General features: G+C 49.3%; 1 protein-coding gene across 1 annotated transcript in view; it reads left to right on the top strand.

Annotated features, from left to right (window-relative positions):
* Window positions 1-13,064, top strand: part of MFSD4 (major facilitator superfamily domain containing 4) — a gene marked incomplete at its 5' end in the record, with an annotated part of 19,594 nt that extends 6,530 nt beyond the window's left edge. The window contains 9 exons of the mRNA XM_009997527.1: window positions 15-213; window positions 339-578; window positions 6,474-6,645; window positions 8,280-8,395; window positions 9,424-9,597; window positions 10,910-11,057; window positions 11,664-11,734; window positions 11,880-12,000; window positions 13,000-13,064. Coding sequence (XP_009995829.1) covers window positions 15-213; window positions 339-578; window positions 6,474-6,645; window positions 8,280-8,395; window positions 9,424-9,597; window positions 10,910-11,057; window positions 11,664-11,734; window positions 11,880-12,000; window positions 13,000-13,064 — 1,306 coding nt within the window. The remainder of the gene's footprint in view (window positions 1-14; window positions 214-338; window positions 579-6,473; window positions 6,646-8,279; window positions 8,396-9,423; window positions 9,598-10,909; window positions 11,058-11,663; window positions 11,735-11,879; window positions 12,001-12,999) is intronic.
* Between the last annotated feature and the right edge of the window lie 7,496 nt (window positions 13,065-20,560).

The raw sequence follows: 20,560 nt of genomic DNA, 5'->3' as shown, positions 1-20,560 counted from the left end.
TTTCCCTGGCTCAGGTTGTCTCAGTCTTTGTTTGCACTCTTTGCCTCATCTCTGGCCATCTCCTTGGTCTTTGCCATCATCCCCCTGTGCCACAATGTGGTGGTCCTGGCTGTGGTCATGGCCATGGCAGGACTGGCCATGGGTTGCATCGACACCATCTCCAACATGCAGCTGGTGAAGATCTACCAGAAGGACTCGGCCATCTTCCTGCAGGTGAGCCTGGAGCCACATCCCCCCTCTGGCTGTGCTTCCTCCTCCGAGGAAGAGGAGGGACTGGCCTGGCCAGCCTCCCTGCAGCACCCGCCGGTGCTCTACGTGCCCACCTCCATCTCTTGCAGGCCCTTCATTTCTTCGTGGGCTTTGGGGCTCTGCTCAGCCCACTGATAGCTGACCCCTTCCTCTCAGACACCAACTGCATCCTCTCCAACTCCACGGCCAACGCCTCCAGCAACCTCCCCCACATCCGCAAGTCGCTGCTCCCGCACCACCCGGGCAACCTGTCCCACTACGACCTGCCCATGAAGGGCATGGTGGTCACACGTGTCTCCTACGCCTTCTGGATCATGGCCCTCATCAACGTAAGTGCTGCACCTGTCCCCAGCTGGGGACACCCCTGCTCCTCAGCCTTGGGGGTGCTGGTGCCTGTTGGGTGGTCCCAGCCAGGGAAGGAGGCCTGAGGGTGGCTGGGGGGGTTCATTTTTTTTTTCCCCCAAATGCCCAGTTTTCAGGTGGCACCTTGGCCAGGAGGGCAGGACTCTGGAGCTGGGCCAGTGGCTGCTGCACAGTCTGATGTGACAGGGCTGATGTCCCATCCTGTGGGATTGCTCTGATCTCTGGGGAAGCAGGTTGTAGCTCCAGTGGCCCCCTGGGCAGGAGTTACACCTCTCTCTATATTATATAACCTATAATTATACCTATAAATAACTGCACTCAGAGCCAGAGGGTCTTTCTCCATGCTCACTCTGGGGAGGAGCTCAGTGGGGTGGGGGTGGCTTGGCAGGAGGGTGATTCCCAGTGACATTCATGGGGAAGTGCCTGTGGATGGTCTGAGTTTCTGGGGCTGGAAGCCTGATCAGGAGTCTCTGCCTATTCACTGTGTTTCCCTGGTGATTTGCAGCAGATGTAGAAGCCCCGTGGCCCCTCCTCTGTGAGAGGCCCATCTTCTTTCTCTGCCCTGCTGAATCCCACAGCTGATCTCCAGCAAGAAGCCTGCAGGCTCTCCCTTTGAAAGGTGCCCCAATTCTTTACCCCCTAATTAATACCCAAATCCCAGCAGGGTTCAATACAGCTGGTCCCTTGCCCAGCCTCCCTGGGCTGTGGCTGTGCCCACGCCTGTCCCCAGCTCTCTGCAGCAGAGCTAGATAAGCTGCTGCTGTCACCTCCCTGGTGGCACCAGCCCTGGGAGCGGGTGGGTGATTGTCCGAGTAGATCTGGACTGAGAGCAGAGGAGCCTGTGGTTGCATAAGGATTCCTGGTGCTCCTTCTCCCTGTCCCAGCCCAAGGAGCAGCCCCTGACCTCCCTCCACTCCATCTGCACCAGGTCTTTAGGGTGCTCTTGGAATTCCCATTTGTCTGTGACTCCAGCAGTGCCCAACCCAGGGGCTTGTGCTGGGGCCGGGCAGGTCACTGGTGTGGGGGGCAGAGCAGCCCCCGAGCTCCTGGGGCTGCAATGAGCTGCTCTGCTGAGCCACCAGAGAGGCTGCTCCCTGCCCAGGGGGAGAAGCAGCTTAATTACCTCTGACTGCGGCGAATGCCGTGGGAAATGTGCTTTTAATTATGCCAGAGTGTTATCTATTTTGCCAGTCAATCTTGAGAAAACTAATTTAATTTTGAAGGCAACATTTTAATATCTGCTTTGAACACCACGACGTGTCTGGTGATCTGGAGCAGTGGTGGGAGGGTGGTTGTCAGACCCCTCTCTGTTCCTGTTGGTGTCTCGTGGGCATTTTGGGAGCAGGATGGGACCCTCAGCTGGTCCCACCGTGTCCACAGCAGGTTGTGAGCTGGGCTGGTGCATCACTGCACACCCAAGGGCTGTTTGCAGGTGTGGGATCCCCAGGAACACTGCAGGGAGTCCCAGGATGCTGGGAGCCTGATGGGTTTTGTGATGAGGATTAGGTAATAAATAGGAGTGGTGAGTTGGACATCTCTGGAGTGTGTGTCCTTGCCAAAGCTGAGCTGTTATTGTCCTTCCCAAAGCCTCACTGAGCTGACTCGATTCCTTGTTCCAACTAAATAACCCCCTGACTGGAGAGACTGGGAGCAGCTCAGCTCCAAAACTGCTGACCCTTCTCTAAGGTGTAAATGGCAGAGGAAAATGATGATAATTAGTATTTAAAACCCCAGGGAAGTGGATGAAATGAGTAAGCTCCAGAAATGGAAACCAGGACCAGCAACTTTGTTATAAAATGGTCAAAACTACATTTCCATCCCAGTTTTCTGACAAGCTGAAATGATTAATTTCCATTTCTTGCTTTGTTTAAAGTGGAAATGTCTCCATTTGACTTTGGCAGAACTGCCATGTGTAAAGCTGACAGAACAGTTGTGTCCATGGTATTGAAGCAAAACATCTTTGATTTAGTAAAATGAAGTGGTTCAACATTATCAAAATGAAGTGCTTGGCTGATTCCTGGCCAAAATTCTTCATTCTGAAAGAAAAAATTGGCTTTTTTTAATCCGGATTTGGAACAAAAAAACATATTTTAAAAACCAGTTTCCCACAGAACGGAAATTTCATCATCCAGCCCATTCCAAGGGGCTGGAAATCAGGGAAATGTTCCTCTGAGAGGGACGTGTTTGTCCGGAAGGTGGTTTCCCAGGGGAAGTGTGGGACACTCCATTGTGCTTAGGTTGCAGGGATACAATAGCAGAGACTGGTCCCGTGCTCCTGGGGGGGAGAGACTGAAATAGAAACTGGAGGGAAGGAGCCTGGATTATACCCCTGCTGGATGGTGTGATGCAGCAAGTTGTTGAGTTTATAATAATGGTTTAAAGCTGCCAAGGGGAGGGGAACATTCCCAGGGATTTGGTGAGCGGAGCTGGAGCAGCAGTGGTGGGGCTGGGGCTGCCCCTGAGCCCTCAGCCCCTGCCAGCTCCCAGCAGGGTGCTCAGGTGCTCAGTCTCCTCCTTAGAAAATAAAGAAAAGCAGAGCTGCCCTGGGAAGAAATCCCAGGAGCAAATGGTTATCCCGAATCACTGCTGGCTCCAGGGGGAGGGCTGCTCAGAGGTGGGGGCTGGAGGTGGCCAGCTTGGTGTGGTTGGGATGTTGTGGGGCATCATCAACCCTGCAGGGCTTTGAGGAGCAGTGTCCTCATTTTGGGGGCTGTGTCTCCTCTCTGGCTCTCACTGTCTGGGCTCCCTGCAGGGTGGGAAGGCTCTGACAGCCCTTTGCCTGGTGCCCAGCACCTCGTGTCAGCCTCCAGAAAACTGAAGCTGCTGTAGGAGCTGAGCAGCAAGATCCTGTCCCTAGGAGCCTTGGCAAGTGTCCTGGCTCAGGGGGGTTCAAGGCTCATCTTTGCCACCCCAGCTCTCTGGGGATGGGGACAGGGGCTCAACACCCACCCAGCAGCCCTGTGCTCATGTGGGACAGTCCTCAGCTTGTCCTTGTCCTGTGGCTGGGGGAGGCTGCTCCTCTGGGATGGATTTGTCCCTTTGCTCAGTGGAAAGTGCCCTGGCAGGGCCCTGGTGTCTGGCTCTGTTTGCTCCTCCCCATCTGCCCCTCTGATAACTTGAGCTGCTGTCGTGGCTGCTCCATCCCCTCTGCACAGCCTGGTTTATGGCCAGCCCTTCCTGGGGGCCAGGTGGCCACAGGTGACTGTCCCCTCAAGGCTCATCTTTGCCACCCCAGCTCTCTGGGGATGGGGACAGGGGCTCAACACCCACCCAGCAGCCCTGTGCTCATGTGGGACAGTCCTCAGCTTGTCCTTGTCCTGTGGCTGGGGGAGGCTGCTCCTCTGGGATGGATTTGTCCCTTTGCTCAGTGGAAAGTGCCCTGGCAGGGCCCTGGTGTCTGGCTCTGTTTGCTCCTCCCCATCTGCCCCTCTGATAACTTGAGCTGCTGGGGTGGCTGCTCCATCCCCTCTGCACAGCCTGGTTTATGGCCAGCCCTTCCTGGGGGCCAGGTGGCCACAGGTGACTGTCCCCAAGGCAATTACCCAGCCAGTGTTGCAGGAGACAGGGCTGAGAACCTGCTTTTTCTTGAGCTTGATCCTTTGCTTCTCTTGACCTTTCCTTGAGGCTGTGGCTGCCCATGGGTGTTTGGCCATGGCTGAGTCTCCAGCTTTTGGGCATTTCCTGCCAGAAAAGGCCAGGGCTGGGGAGCAGCTCATGGGGCTGGTGGGGTCAGAGCTCCCAAGGTGCTGCCAGCCTCAGGGTGATCCAGTCTGGGTACAGCAAAAGGGACCCGTGTGCTTTGGAGGGGGGGATCTGGGGAGCAGGGACAAGCCTGTGGTTTGAGTGGGAACTGGGGGAGTCCAGAGCTGGGGCCCCTTTCTACGTAGACACCGAGTGCTCCTTAAGGCTGGAAGTGCCCAGAGACACTATCTGTAGGGCCAGGCCCTCTGCGTGGGTATTTTTTTTTTGCAAAATCTGCAATTTAGAAGAATAAAAACTGTTCCTGACCTCCGGAAGGATCAGAACTATCAAGCAAATGCGTTTTTCTTCCATGGGACCGAACTAACTGTTCCTATTCCCATTGTTCCCAGAACAATGAAGTCCTCATAAATGAATTCAGGCAAGAGAGGCAGGGGGGGGTGTGTGGAGGGAATTCTCCATACATTTAAATCATGCCACGAGCCAACAAAAAGCAGGAAATGTGGAGCTGGAGCCCGTGCCTGCTCACAGACGTGTGGAAAACAAGCGCAGGGTGGCTGGAGAGGCAGCTCTCACTGAGGATTTCCTGGCTTTCTCCCCCAGTTTGTTGCAGAATAAACACCACTTGGTTGTGGTGGGAGGAGGAGGGAGGGCTGGGGGCAACCTGGGCTTCAGTTGCTCCCTTCTGTTTTCTCTTCAGAAAAAACAACAACAAAGAGCAAGTCCCTCCGGGCCCTGCGGGTGGGAGAGGGAGCAGGAGCAGGAGCAGGAATAGGAGCAGGAACAGGAGCAGGAGCAGGAACAGGAGCAGGAGCAGGAACAGGAACAGGAGCAGGAGCAGGAACAGGAGCAGGAATAGGAGCAGGAACAGGAGCAGGAGCAGGAGCAGGCTGGTCCCCGGGCACATGGCAGGGAGGGGGGACAGTGCTGTTGGGCCTGGCATCTGTGGTATCTGCCATGGGATGGATCCAGTGGGAATCACAGGATCTGAGGGGTTGGAAGGGACCTGGAAAGCTCCCCCAGCCCAACCCCCCTGCCAGAGCAGGGGCACCCAGAGCACATCACACAGGAACGTGGCCAGGGGGGTTGGAATGTCTCCAGAGAAGGAGACTCCACAGCCTCTCTGGGCAGCCTGGCCCAGGGCTCTGTCACTCTCACAGCAAAGAAGTTCTTCCTGAGATTCCCATGGAACCTCCTGGGCTCCAGTTTGCACCCACTGCCCCTTGTCCTGTCACTGGACATCACTGCACAAAGCCTGGCTCTGCCCTCCTGACACTGCCCTGAACAGATTTGTGCCCATGGATGAGGTGGCCCCTCAGTCTCCTCTTCTCCAAGCCCAACAGACCCAGCTCCCTCAGCCTTTCCTCAGCAGGGAGATGTTCCCCTCCCTTAAAATGTCCAGGCCCACAGTCCCTGTGGGTATTGGCACAGGTGAAGCCCTGGCTGCAGGGAATGGTGCTGGTGGGACTGGGATGTGCTGGGAGAACAGCATCCCTGGGTGCAGGGGGGTCTGTGGCTGTCACAGGAGAACTTTGTCTGGAGGGTCCTTGCTCACCAGGTGTCCTTGCTCATCAGCTGGGGCCGTTGGCCTGGGAACCACTTACCAGGTGCCAAGCAACCCCTGCTCATGGCTGGAGAGGGGCAGAGCTTGCTCTTCCCTCACGGGAACTGCAGCCACAGAAGGTCTCCCAGTCAGGCTGTTCTGCTCTTTGCAGGGAAAAGCTGCTTTATTATTGTCATTCTTTGGGCAGAAGGTGGGAAATGCTGGGAGAGCAGAACGTTTCAGTTCTGAAAGGCAGCTTTGGTGCTTCACCAGGTTTGCATTTAGGTGCCTTCTGTGTCCCTGTCCCTGCTCCTAGGTGAATGGTCCCCAGCCCTGGCATCCCACAGGGACTGGCAGGAGGTGCCCTGGCCATGCTCTGGATTAGGACTCTTGGCTTTCAACATGTTTTCTTTATTTTTTCCTCCCCTCCTACTAGTTCTAACAACCTCCACCCTTCCTGGTGGCTCCTTGCTCTGCTCTCAGCCTCTCCCCTTGCTCGTGGAGGTTAATTCTGCAGGTGCCAAGAGCAGCTTCCTAAAAGGCCCTCGTGCCCAGGGAATGGGGCTGTGTCATGTGTGAGGCTCCTGGTCCTTACCTGCCCCTCTCTGCTCCTCCCCAGCTGCCTGTCCCCATCGCAGTGTTTCTCCTGCTCTACAAGGAGAGGATGGTTCCCTGCTTCCCCAGCTCCAGCCACCCCCTGCTCTCAGCCGACGAGCTGGCGATGGAGACGCGGCCCCCGGACAAGGAGGATCTCCCCACCAGCACCACACAGAGACCACAGGCAGCAGGAGGTGAGCTGGGGGCACCTCTGGTGGGTTTGGAGGAACATGGGGGGGAGCACAGGGAGAAAAAGCCGTATTTCTGAGGGCCTCTGTTGAGTTTAACCAGCAGGATCCATCGCTGCGAAGGAGGAAACTTTCCAAAACATACACATTAATGTAATCAAGAAGTACCCAAACAATCCAATTTGGTGCCCAATTGCCCTCCAATTAGATGGGACCTGAACAGAGATTAGCATCCTGCTGTTTGGACTCCAGGCTGCCCTGAAATTAGACCTGGGCTCCCAAGTTGTTTAAGCACACGTGAAAGTTGTGGCTCTTCATCTCCTCCTGATTTTGGGGCAGGTTTTGAGCTGGCTCTGCCAACTGCTCAGTTTAAGAATCAGAAAACTCTGGTTTTCATACATCTGAAAGGAATAAGGACACTGCCCTTGTTGAGGGGCAAGTTAAATGCCAGCAATAGTTTGCTCTTGAACTTGTGACTACACCCTGTTTTGGGGACAATAGTGGCATTGTTCTTTGCTACCCAAGAGAAACATATCAAAGGAAATTCTTCAGCTGAATAGAGAATCTCAGAAGTAATAATAATTTAGGGTTATCAGAGGAGTGTTTTGTGTTATTACAGAAGAGGTGGCTTTACCTGAACAATAAGAGGAAATGTTAGGGAATATTCAAAGGCAGGTGGGGATGTGGTGAGTGAGGTGCTGCTCTAGGTGTCCCTGACAGGGTGGGTTCTCTGCTGTCAGATACAGTTGTGCTCATCTGGTAGCATTTCCCTTAGCTGAAACATTGGGTTCTTTCCTCAACCCCACTGCCTGTTTTCACACAACCCACTGGAGCTTCCTTTTCTTCAGATCTCCATCTTCCTCTTAAACACAGTTGAGATTTATCCTTAGAGAAGCAGGAAGGCTGTGCTGCCATCCTGCACAGCCATGGCTGTGCTGGCAAAATCCCTCCTGCCCCATACAGGTAGTGAGAATTCCATCTTTGCTGTGCAGGAGCAACTGTCTCACCTGCACAGGACTCCAGGTGCTGTGACCTTCACACCAGCCCCAGATTTGAGCACAAGAATGGGACAGTGAGGAATTCCTGGGGTCCTGACCCCCAGCTTTGCCAGGCTGTGGCTCCCAGTCATCTATTCAGAGGAGGCAACACTAGCAGTGTGTTTATCACCTCTCTCCTGAGTTTGGCTTGTTCAGTTATCATTTGTCTGAGGGATGGGAGGTGTCTTGGGCAGGACTCTGCTGTGTGGTGGCACCAAGGACTGAGGGGCTCAGAGCATGACTGCTCCCAGCAAAGGGGCTTGTTGCTATTGCTTGTAAGAAGGGGCCAGCAAAGTGTTGCTCCTAAATGGGAAGAGAAGCACAAGCAGCTACTGTAAGAGAAGTAGCCAGTGTCCCAGAGAGCCCAGTCTGTGGCCAGCAGCCCATAAGCACATCTGTCTTCCTTCTGAAAGTGTAGAGGGAGGTTAAAGAAAGAGGTTGTGCCAGCAGGGGTTAGCAGGTTAGCAGTGCTCCACCTTGGTCACCCTCCTCTATGAATCTCTGTCTTGCAGCTGAGCACAAAACAACCCCCTGTTGGGCTGGCACCCACCCAGCCCCAGGGGGACCTTCCAGCTAAGTTTGCTTTGCATTGTTTTTCACCAGGTCATGATGACTTATTTAGCTGCTGCCAAAGCAAAAACTTCAGAGGGGCTTCTTACACCTACTTCGCAGTCCACATCACTGGGGCTCTTGTTCTCTTCATGACTGATGGGATTGTGGTGAGTTCAGCTGATAGAGGGATCTTGTCTGAGCAAAGCTTGATGGCTTTTCTTCCTCCTAAGTCACCTGGAACAGCCCAAGCCCAGCACAGTCCTCTGAGTGCAGTGGGCTGGACCTGAGGGTCTGCTGGTTCCCAAGGCAGCTCATTCAGAGCTCATCACAGTCAGGCTGGTACGTGCCCTGCTTCTTGGGAGAGTTTTGTGGCTTCTCCCAGGCTCTGTTGTTACAGTGAGGTGGCTACTGCTGCTAACCAGGCCAGTTTAGAGCTGGAGTTGTGATGTTGTCTCCTTGTGGGCAGTGGAGGGCTCTTCTCACTTCAGCCAAGGGGCAAGAACAGCTTCAGTTTATTTCCTAAGAAGTGGTGGCTCTTTGTTTGACCCATCTGAGCCCACAAAAGCCAGGAGGAGAACATGTGGGGGTGGTGCAGCCTCTCTGCAGTGGCCTGGCAGCATGTCCCATGGTCAGCACAGGCACACAGGGCTCCCCAGGGGTAGTACTGACCTTCTGTCCAGGCCAGGAAGTTTTGCTCTGGGCTGGCAAGTTGATGTTCTGTTTCTTTCAATAGTTTTGTCTCAGTTTCCCCCACACTAAAATACTGCTGGGACTTACTAGGGCATGAAATGGTCCTGAAAGATGAGCAGGGTTACACAAAGCAGCTGTTAGGAACTTTCCAGAGCCTCCATCTTCAGGGATGATCACCTCCAGGTTCTTTAATGTGCTAAGTTTTGAGTCTATGCAATCCCAAAAGGCAAGGCAGTCCCTAGGGAACAGAGCATCTCTACAGCTAGGAGCTCAGGGTGTGTTTTCCCTGGTATTGCTGTCAACTCTTGCCCTTGTAGGAGACCTTAAGCCCCTCTGCTTTTGGTGGGAGCTTGTCTGCAGCTGCCAACCCTTGGGAAGAAGGGTCATGGAGGTGTGGTAGCAAATCCATAGGTGGGCTCACCAGCACTATCACAGTGACTATTTGAGGGCCAGGTTGAAGTTGCAAAGCCCCAGCAATGTCAGCAGCTGTTTGTTTGCCCTGCAGGGAGAGTACTCGGGCTTCATCTACAGCTACGCGGTGGAGGAGCCGCTCTCCGTGGGACACAAGGTGGCCGGGTACCTGCCCAGCCTCTTCTGGGGCTTCATCACCCTGGGCAGGCTCATCTCCATCCCCGTGTCCTACCGAGTGAAGCCAGCCACCATGGTCTTCATCAACGTGGTAAGGCTGGGGCACTGTGGTCTCCTTGGCCCTGTCCAGCTGTGGCTGGGGCTGCTGGGGCAGCTGAGATTCACAGCTTGGGTTGACACTGGTTTTCTGAGCTTGCTCCTCAGCTAATCCAACATGAAGTCTGTGAAAACACCTAGTAAAGTGTCTTCCAACTTCATTTACTGTGCAGACTGTCTTCTCTGGCAGCTACAGGGGAATTTACTGCCTGTGTTAGCCATGGGAAAGAGGCAGATTGTGCAGTAAACTCTCCTTAGACTGTAGCAGCTGCCAAAGAAACCACCGTGGTGTGAGGTTGCCTAAATTAATAGAGCACATTCACTTGAAGAAAGGGGAAGGAATCCTTTAAGGAAATGTAGGAAAGATGCATGTTAAGGATGTGCAGGCAGCAGGGAGGGAGCTGCTCCCATTCACACTTCTTGCCAAAGGAGAAAAGAAAAAAGGCAAACAAAGAAACCAAATGAGATGCACCAGTGGAGTCATTTCAGCAATTAACTGCAGTTAGAATTCCCTGTCTTTAGAATCCGTAAGGGCCTGATCAAGGCAGGACAAGTGGCTTGTGATGGTTTTGCAGAGCTCCCTCTGCTGGGGTCGAGTTCCTCAGCTCGGGTCCCCCTGCCCTGCTCGCTGCTCCAGCCGGAGCTGCCCCCTCTGGGCAGACACAGTGAGGGAAGAAGACTTAGAGAGGCTGGTGCTGGTGTTTTCTCACAGGTAATTAGCGATGGAACAAGAGGGAAGGGCTTCAAGCTGTAACAGAGGAGGTTTGGACTGGACATTAGGAACAAAATGTTTGGCCACTGGAACAGGCTGTCCAGGGAGGTGGTGGGGTCACCATCCCTGGAGGTGTTTAAGGGTCTTTGGATGTGGTGTTGGTGGAGATGGGTTAGGGGAGAACTTTGTAGAGTAGGGATGATGGTTGGACTCAGTGATCCCAAGGGGTTTTTCCAACCTGAAAGGTTCTATGATTCTATTGAGACATGGAAGTAGGATGGCAGCAGCAGTCCTGTTGGATTTAAAGCTGCAGAGAAGAAGTATTTTTTTAAACACCACTCTAAGTCTCTACCTAATGAAGTTGAGGCTTAACTACCAAGCTGGGTCATGAAGTCCTTTTATAAAAAGTACCAAATTCTTTGGTACTTTGGATTTGCTTTGGTTACTTAGTTTTCTAGAGACCACAATGTTTTTTCAGTAGTTTATTTTATTTTCCAGATTATTTGCTACAAAAAAAAAACCCAAACAAACAAATCTGGAGCCTATTGCAACTCAGCATCTACTTCCCTACTGAGTCTGTGTGTGTTGTTCACAGGTTGGAGTCCTGATCACCTTCCTCCTGCTCCTGATTTTCTCCTACAGCGTCGTGTTCCTGTGTGTGGGGACAGCAGCCCTGGGGCTGTTCCTCAGCAGCACCTTCCCCAGCATGCTGGCCTACACTGAGGACATCCTGCAGTACAAAGGTGAGCTGCCATCCAGGCACTCCTGGTGGGCTTGGGAAAACCAGGGGTTGTTCAAGGGCTCAGATACCATCACGCCTGCTTTGGTGTTTATTTAAGCTTGTAGTCAGAAAATCAGACTGCACAAATCCCAGCTTCATTGTACTAATAACTCCTCCAGGCAGGGATCCAGCCTGGTTCTTGGCTTCCTGGGCACTGAGAGGAATGTCTGCTCTAGAGACTTACAGGGAGCTGGTTTTGGAAACATCACCCAGATGATCAGTGAACTGAAAACCCCCAAGTTTGGCCAGCACTTACAGGTCCCTGCCAAGCTGGGTCTTTGGGACAGTGATATGGAAGGATTAACATCTTTCCAAGAAGAAGCAACATCATCTCTGCCAACAGAGACAAGTGACAGAACCAGAGATGGTTTTTTGGCTTGAACTTTGACCTTTCTGCAGCACCACAGGTCAGAAGAGGCATTCTCAAGACTAGATAGCACCACACGCTAAGTGTTGGTAAAGCTTGTATGGATTGATCATGGAAGAGCAGTTTAAAGAAGCTACAGGCTGATCCTGCTGGTACTTTCACCTGTTCCCTGCCAGCATCACTCACCCTGTTCCTTTGCAGGCTGTGCCACAACCGTGCTGGTGACTGGAGCTGGAATTGGAGAGATGGTGCTACAGTTACTGGTGGGATCGGTAAGTGCAGGCAGGTCCCAGCCCTGGCTGGGCAGAGCTGCTGGAGAAGAGCACAGCATCTCCCAGCAGTGAGGCCCTCACTGAGGGCTGATGGGGCAGGAGGGTTACACTGACATCTCTGTTCCCTTTCTCCCTCCATTTGCAGATTATACATGATCAGGGCAGCTACAGTTTCCTGGTCTGTGGGATGATCTTTGGAGGCCTGGCCTTTACCTTCTACGCCTTCCTCTTGTTTTTCCACAGGATGTACCCTAAGCCCTCATCAGGTAAGAAAGCACCAGCACTCAGCCCTGCTTCATCATCAGAGGAAGAGTGGCACATGCTCCACTCCATGGCCAGGCTTGCAGCACTCCAGCAAAATGCAAGGAAATGTTTATTTTACTCCTGCTTCCCGTCCCCTCTTCCTGCTTTGACTTGCCCATGAAGCCTTGGCAGCCACAACTCAGGCTTTGCTTGTTTTTTTCTGTTGGAGAGGCAAGGGAAAAGTAGGAATGGTGTGTGAATCACAGAGGAATGATAAAGCACATAAGACAGTAGCTGTGAAAGCCCTGCTGTGCCATGGCAGGACTGGCAGGAGTAAGTACAGACTGCATGAGCTTCCCTACATTCCTACACTGTTCCCTGGCTAAAATCCAGGGAGTAAGTGGGTCTGCCATCCAAAGGCAGCTGTCAGGCTCTTGAGAAGAGCCTCACTGATAAAGGATTTCTCTCACAGTTTGCCTCAGGCTGCAGACACTACTGGCTTTTATAAGCACCTTTTGTAAGAGGAGCACTGCATGATGGGCAGAAAAATTATTCAGGTTACTGGAAATGGAGGCCTTTTTATTCCATGACCAGTGAAGTAAACTGGGTAGTGTGGTGGGGGGATAGAAGAGCAATGTCCATGTCTGGGAGAGCTGGGGCATATTCCCTTCAAATGGAATCTTAGAATGCACTGGGTTGGAAGGGACCCTTAAAGGCCATCTAGTCCAGCCCCCCTGCAGCAAGCAGGGAAACTCCAGCAATTATTAACACCTCCATAGGGATGGTAATTCAAAATGGTTACCTTCCCAAACTTGGTCCTGCAAAGTTAATGGGACCAAAAAAAAGCCTCTTCAGCCCTCCTTAATACCTCAAAGTTGTTTGACCCATATAGCCCTTGATATTTCCCAGAGCTAATGGAATGGTTATGTATATTTTTATACATTTGTGTGTGTGTTTGTGTATGCATGTGCACACAAACACCCCCAGTACCTTCAGCTGAAGACTCCATGTCCATTTTGCAGATCTGGATGATGTCTCCCCTGACAAACCAGCAGTGATGGAGGACACTGGGCAGTACCAGCGCTGAGGACGTGGTCAAGGCTCTAGACAAGCAATAAAGAACACACAGTTAAGCATTTCTATTAAGGATGATTTCACATTTAATGACTGAATCATGCAAGTTCTCTGCAATCAAAAGCACATGGGACTGGGTAAGTCAGAATCAAGGAAACATCCTGACACTGCATCGAGCTAAACACGAGCTGCCTGTGCCACACCTGCCAAAAAGAAGAATGAGCATCAGCCTGACCCCCTGGTGAAGGGCTGTGGGGTTTGGCAGGGCTGAGGGGAACAGCCCCCCCCTGCAAATGAACTTTCTTACCAATTCAGGATGGAGGGTGGGAAGGGATTCTCTCTGTTCCAAAGGTAAGGCTGAGATCTCCTGGCTTAGTCATTGAACTCAACAGATTGTCCCTTTGGCCTGGGAGGTGCAGAAGCCCCTACAATGAGCAACAGAAGCCTGGGTTTGAATTAAGTTTTGTGCAACACTGACTTGAGCATCTGTCACCTTCATGAAGACTCCCACGGGGGGGGAATAAACTGCACAACTGGTGGAGCTCCCCAGGTGCACAGTGGTAGCAGGACCTGTTGATATTTGCACAGTTGATTCTTGTATATGACACAGACATGTTCACTGAGACAGTGTCTGTCCAGCATGCTTGGGCCTCTTGATTATTAAAATCATTAGCTTTATTATTATTTTTTTTAAGAGAAGTCAAGAATGACTCATGGTTTGGTTTTTTTTGCTTTAAGTCACCAGTTCAGCTGCTCCAGTTGCAGTCTCTTTTGAGGGTGGTTTTATTTCTAGCTTCCAGTTGAAGCTTAAACAGGTATTTGGGAGCCAGTCCCCAGCTGCTTTATCTGTGCAATATTGAGGATACAGGTGCCTTCTGCAAGGTACTCACACCCACTCATGGCCTGTTACAAGCTCTGAAGAAAGGACTGGCTTTAGCAGAGTGCAAAGTCCCCACAGCTGTTTCTTCAGTGAGTGATTGGACATGGATTTTGGTTTTTTTGCTGTAACTGCTGTACGTGGATGTACATATGTATGTGTGTATATAGAGCAGTGATTAATTAAAGGTGGTTGATTGCTAGACTGGACTTGGGTAACTTCAGCTGTTTCTGGCCAGGACTATCAGCTAAGTAATAAATTATCATCATATACTTGTAATATTAATATAAATTGTTAATTAGTTAGCTAATTATTTAACAACTTCACCAGTTCTGGCTTTTGAACTCAGCCTGACTCTACCAGCTGTTTGAACTTAAAACTGTCCTCAGCATTTTTATTTTTCCAAGCAGTAGATCTTACCTTCCAGAAAGTGTCTTCACAAGGCTCTGCAGAAGTCTCAGGACAAGCAGCCTGGGTGAGCTGACCCTGGGTGAGGGCACAGGAGGCGGGTCCAGGAAGGAGGTAACTGCAGCTGCATCCTGGGCTGAACTCACCCCTGAGCAGCCTGTGCTGCAGTTCTTCCCTGGCACCACAGGATGACACTGTTACTCTGGGAGAGATCCCGAATGAAGAAAGTGTGTCCTGCAAAACCCATTTGCAGCCAAAACCACCCCCCGATCAGCCCTTAGCAGAGCCCCTCCCACCCTCCAGCGCTCCCATCCCTGTGCAGAGGAAACGAGCACAAACAACACAATGAGGGCGTTTATTTTGACAGAAGTCCCTCAGCTGACACAGATCTCACAGCAGGGACTGGCAGCTGTTAATAAAAAAAAGTAAGTATCTGGTTATGTCCTGGCAGGGTCACCAGCTAAAGGTGTTGCCAGGATCAGGTTTCCTTTGTTAGCCTGTCCTTAACAATCCAACTCTCCACCTTCCTATCAGCACCAGCTGGAGCCTGGAGTCACTCACCAAAGGAAATTCCCACCAGGAGAGACAATCCCTGAGGTGGCAAAAAAACCCCTAAGCTGTGCTACAGATCCAGCAAAGCCCCCATGGCAGGAGCTGGGAAGGGCCAGGTCAGCTCAGGGGATGGTAAATCCTCATCACCACCACCCTGAGCTGCTCTGCAGCTGCAACTTTCCATTTCCTCTACTGAAACAAACCCCAAAAAAACCCCAAGACAAACCAATCAAAAGATCCGAAACTTTGTTAAAAATATTTATTTAAAAAAATACAATTGTTTTGCATGTCTGGTTGCACATAACTATTAACATATGATTGACTTGAATAATTTGCTACAATGCTTTTTTTTTTTAAAGCCAGCTTGCATTATACAAAGCAAATCCCTCTGTCAGTTCTTACATAAAATAGTTTTCTTTAACTATTCCCACCCCATTTTTTAATTATTTTTTTTTTTTTAAAAAGATTGCAATACATTGATTTAATTTTTTTGTTTGTTTTGTTTTTGTTTTTTGCACATAAAAATTGAAGCAATAGAAAAGTCACCTGATTTCTCAGGAAAGACCTTCATGATGTTTGAATAACAACTGCCAACCTGCCACTCGTCCAAAGCAGCATTTGTTACTCTGAAGTGTCATTCCAGTGCACTTCCTCCAAAGTAAGTTTGGGGTTTTTTTTTTGCATCTTGGAACTTTGCCTCCAAAATTGTATTCAAACCTGAAATGTGTTCAAATAACTGCATATCTGCTGTAAATCAAGTTGATCAGCCTTGTCAGTATCAACACGCTGAAGGTCTTCCTAACGTGATCTTGGAAGGTTAAATAAAAGCAAATTTAGTAACACTGAACAATTACTGAAAACTTTGGCTATTTATGTACTTGCATTACATACCAGCATTTTATATTTATTTTTTTTAAACACAATGGCATTAAGATACTCTTATTATAAGGTGTTATTTTCAAATAAAGGTTAGACTGAGAAGCTGTTCTCTCCCAGGCAAGCTCACCCAGCTGCAACGAAGCGCTGCAGGTTCCAGCTGTCTGTAAAAGACAGTGTCTTGAAAAAGCCTCCAGTGCAGGAAGGTAAGACACTCACTACAACATAACTTGCTTTGTCTCTTGACTTGGTGCTATATATAAATATATATATATTTATAATTTTAAATGCAATTCTGTTCTGGAAAGAGTAGCAGAAAACACCGTCGCTGCTGCTTTCGCTAGAATTGTCATCACTAACAGTTCTACTAAAATCACAGGACAGTAAAATGGAATCCATTCCAGAATTAAAAAGTAAGTTAAGAGACATGAGTGTCTGCTCAGAGATGTCAGAGCTCCTGAAGTATAAAAAGCACTCCAGACATCACCTGGTTGATCTGCAAAGAACCCCGTTAACCTACAAAGCTCCATTAAGGAGTGAACACTAAAGGCATCAGAAAGTCACTTTCCAAAACAGATGTGCACCTCAAAAATAAACAGAAAAACTGTCACCACAGCTGGTTAGGTTGATTAGGTTCTCTAAATTTTAACTGAAACGACTCTATCTGACCACAGCTACAAAGCTGCACAGAGCAGTCTCAGCTGTTCTAAGTCAGAGCAGTTGCAGTGAAGCCAACAGATCTATTCCCATTCCCAACAGATCTATTCCCATTCTCAACAGTTCTATTCCCATTCCCAACAGATCTATTCCCATTCTCAACAGATCTATTCCCATTCTCAACAGATTTATCCCGTTTCCAACAGATCTATTCCCATGTCCAAGCTCCTGGCAAACAAGTCCCATCTGCCATCAGCTCCCTCGAAGATTCCCAGAATTCCCAAGACAAAGTCTCATGCTGGTTAACAATCCCTGTTCAGAGCTGCTTCAGTCCCAGATTAATTCCAGCTGTCTTAATACCCATGAGAGGAGACAACCCCTCTCCTTACCATACATGTTGCTAGATTCTTCCCCTTGATTCCTCTCTATTATTAAGAATACACTTCTCAGCTATAAAACAGAGGGGGAGGGGGACAGATAAGCAATAAATGTGCTACTGTACTTATCACAAACACTGTGAGGTACATAAGGCCATCTGGTAACACTGCAACAGATACAAACAAGATTTTTAAAAGGGAGGTTTTGGGGGTTTTTTTCTAGAATACAACTTTTTTTTAAAAAACTACAATGAATAATTTCAACCCTGTTCACAGAGAATTAACGTTAAAACTACTACATCATATATAGAAAACTCTGTGCAACTGAACAACAGCAGAACAAAAAGTCAACACAATTCTATAAAGCAGTTTTCAAAGCCTGAAGATTTAAGACATGCCAGCCAAAAAAAGAACACAACACATCTCAAGGAGCTTAGAGCAAATCCAGGTATTGTAACCCCCCTCCCACCCCCCCAGCACACAGCACACACTAGGAACCATGCAGAGGCCATCCTCAAACCCTCCTGTGGTCAAAAAAAAAATACCAACACAAAACAATCCCAAAAACCCCAAAGAAAACAAAAATAAAAAGCCAACAGGTTCCAGTTATTAGCACAGCACTACTGCACAGGCTGCTTGAGGACTGAGTGGGCTCCAAACACACCTTCCAGCCTCTCCTCCCTGTGCTGCTGGCAGTTCCTTCTGCATCTCCAGTAAAAGATCCCTGTTCCCCAAAGGTTCATATTTATCCTGTTAAACCCCCTGCCAAAAACCTTACTTTGAGATGAAAACCTTCTGCAACGCATGGTCTCACCAGAGAAGCAAGTGTTTTTCAGTACAAAGTCCAAACTTTTGTTCCATGAACATAAAACTACTCAAAGACACGTTTAAGACACTTTTCTCAGGAGATGTGGCATTCAACAATCTCAGCAATGCATTTAAAAATATCCTTTGGCAACTTATTAGTCCACACTGTGGTATAATTGATTCGAGTACTACACATTAAAAAAAAAAAAAAAAAAGCCCCAAAAAACCACACCAGCATGTGCAAAAAACATCTAGAACTGGCAGCTGCTCAGTGGTGCAGAAATTGCTCTGAGCATCCTGGGGAAGTGGTGTTTATCTAGAGCTGGAAGCCAGAGCAGGTACTGAACATCCATCCTGGCAGTGAGCACATGTGCACAGGGATGTTCACATGGAGAGAGAGCAAATCCACTCTCAGTTAATCATCTAAAAACAAGTTTTCAGCTCTCAAAGTATGATTTTTATCAGATGTCTGGAATAGCTCCACAGTCAAAATCTTTTACTACATTCTTTGGGAGGGGGTAAACAAAAAGGAACTAGTCAGTTTTACTTGTTTTTTTCTGTGGAATTAATTTCTACAAAGCAGACACGGCGCTGTCCCCAAAGGGCAACACACCAGCAGGCACCTTCAGGAACAAACACTGGGTCCTGCCCAGGTTTCTTACCTTGCAGGTCACATTTTTTGCCAAGCCTGGTTATGTCAGTCGAGCCGCATCCTCCAGAAACAGCCATGGATTGATTGCACTGCCCTGAACATCCTCCCTTGTTTCCCTTTGTTCTTTGTACAAAGGCAAGAATAATGTTCTTCAGGTCAAGATCCATGAGACACCTAAAAACCAAAGCTCAACCCTTCTGCTTTAGAGGGCACCAAGACAGTCAGGAACTTCAGAGGAGCTCTGTGGATGACCAGCACAGCAGAGCTCTGGCAGCGCTGCCACCGCTGCGGCTTCGTAGCCCCTACTTTATATCCTCGTGCCTAAAAGCAAGCTAAGGAGAAAAGATTTGGTTCTGCTTTCAAAAATTCTTCTCACAGGGTCCTTACTATTTGTGCAAACCCAGTGGGATGCCACGTCCACAGGTGTCCCTCCAGGACAAAGCCTGCAGCAGCACCAGCTGTGCAGGAACCATCGAAGCATTTGCTCTTTTAATCTCCATCTGACAGTCCCTGATTCCAGCAGATCCTTTCCATGTCATGTATTAACCACCACTCAACCTGATGCCAATAGCCAAAGGCTCCCACATGAAGCAGATCTGCTAATACTGTTCTGACTAAACAGCAGCCACAGCCAATTACTGTTTAATTAAATTCTAATCAAACCATAAAAATTCCTGTTTCGGCAAGACACACGACTCCTCATTAAAGATCCCAAAGAGCTTCTAAGCAACACAACTACAATTCTAATGGATTTTACAACTTCTCTGCTGAGTGTAAGACCCTGTGGGGCTTGGGCTGTTTGTTTGCAATACCACACTCCATGGTTATTAAGACAAAATAGACATCCAGACCCAGGACCTGGGAGGCCAGAAGGTACATGTGTGTTCCTTACACAGGAAAACTAAGGGACAAACCAGAACTCCATTGTTATGGACACCCCAAACTCAAACATCAAGTTTTAAAAATACCTGTCAACTTGGACAATGTTCCTCAACTACTGATGTAGTTTATATTCATAGCTGACAATACCAAGATAGCCTCTTGATACAACACTGAGATGTGTCTTGTAAACAAAATATGCATTAAAAATGGAAGAGGTTAAATTGTAGAGTAAAACATGAGTACATACAAAAAATGCTATAAAACAATGGCAAAAAGTAACTAAAAGATACATGAATAACCCACGGGCAGCCAACAGGCTGCAGGAAGTGTAGGTCCTGACCTCAGCACTAGGAAAAGGCTACAGGAATGGATCAGAACTCAGTGCCTGTGCTCACCTGAGGAACCACAGCAGGCACCAGCCCAGCTCTTGCCTCCCAGCTCTCCCATGGAAGTTGAAGCCATGAGGGAATCTGACATTCCTGCATCCCACTGCACTGTGGAAAGCTGTGTAAAGGAAGGTAGGCAGGGAGCAGCCTTCCCTGGGGTGAAAGTGAACACTGCAAAACCAAGAAGAACCATTTGCTAAGTAACTGAGGCCTGAAAACAGATCAGAGGGAGAAATTATCCCAAACAAACCAACTCAACAGCCAAAGCCTTTCATATTACAATGCATGCTCCATTATGCCAAAGATTGCATGGATACTGAAGTCTTAGGATAGTCTAAGTTCAAACAATGAATTTTCAAATCCAAGGAATTTGATCACTTCCTGACCTATTGCAAAATGCAACCTGAATGTGCCAAAGACAGTGCATAGGAATGACATTCAGCCCTCACTGCTGAAGACCAATTTCTGAAACAACTATTTAGACTTAAGCTGCTGTGAAGAAATAAAGTAAAAATAAACACTTTCCTCCATCAGCCTCATTCCCAGGATCACATTCTCTGAAAACAGGTAAGACAGAACAAGTGTGGTTCTATAACCATAAGGTGTTATTGGCACGTTTCTGCTTTCCCTGGATGGTCCTGCTGGCAGCACGTGCTGCTGGTGGCATCCTGACAGCTCAGGATCTCAAACAAGCCAGACACAGCACACACAGCACCAGCAGTGCCAGCTGCCCAGCCCTGCAGTGCCACCTTACAGCAGCAGGGACATGCAAAAGAGATTTCCAGAAGCAAAGCAGATGTTCAGCTGCCATGCTCACCCAGCCCGATTCTACCACCACCCATGAATTAACCAATGCAAAGATTACCAAGCATTCAACACCACCAGGGCTACTTCAGCAACACCAACTGTGATGAAACAAAACACCTCTGTAATGCTGCATGATTATTTTGTTACCCCAACACAGTACTACACCCATCCCACAGGCTGCTAACATGAGAACTAAGAGAGCCAATAGGAACTCACACCTTCCCTACA

This window comes from Chaetura pelagica, unplaced genomic scaffold (genome assembly GCF_000747805.2).
Source record: "Chaetura pelagica isolate M959 unplaced genomic scaffold, ChaPel_1.0 scaffold215, whole genome shotgun sequence".
Classification (NCBI taxonomy): Eukaryota; Metazoa; Chordata; class Aves; order Apodiformes; family Apodidae; genus Chaetura; species Chaetura pelagica.
Note: the sequence above shows the minus strand (reverse complement) of the source record. Positions and strands in the feature narration are given on the sequence as shown.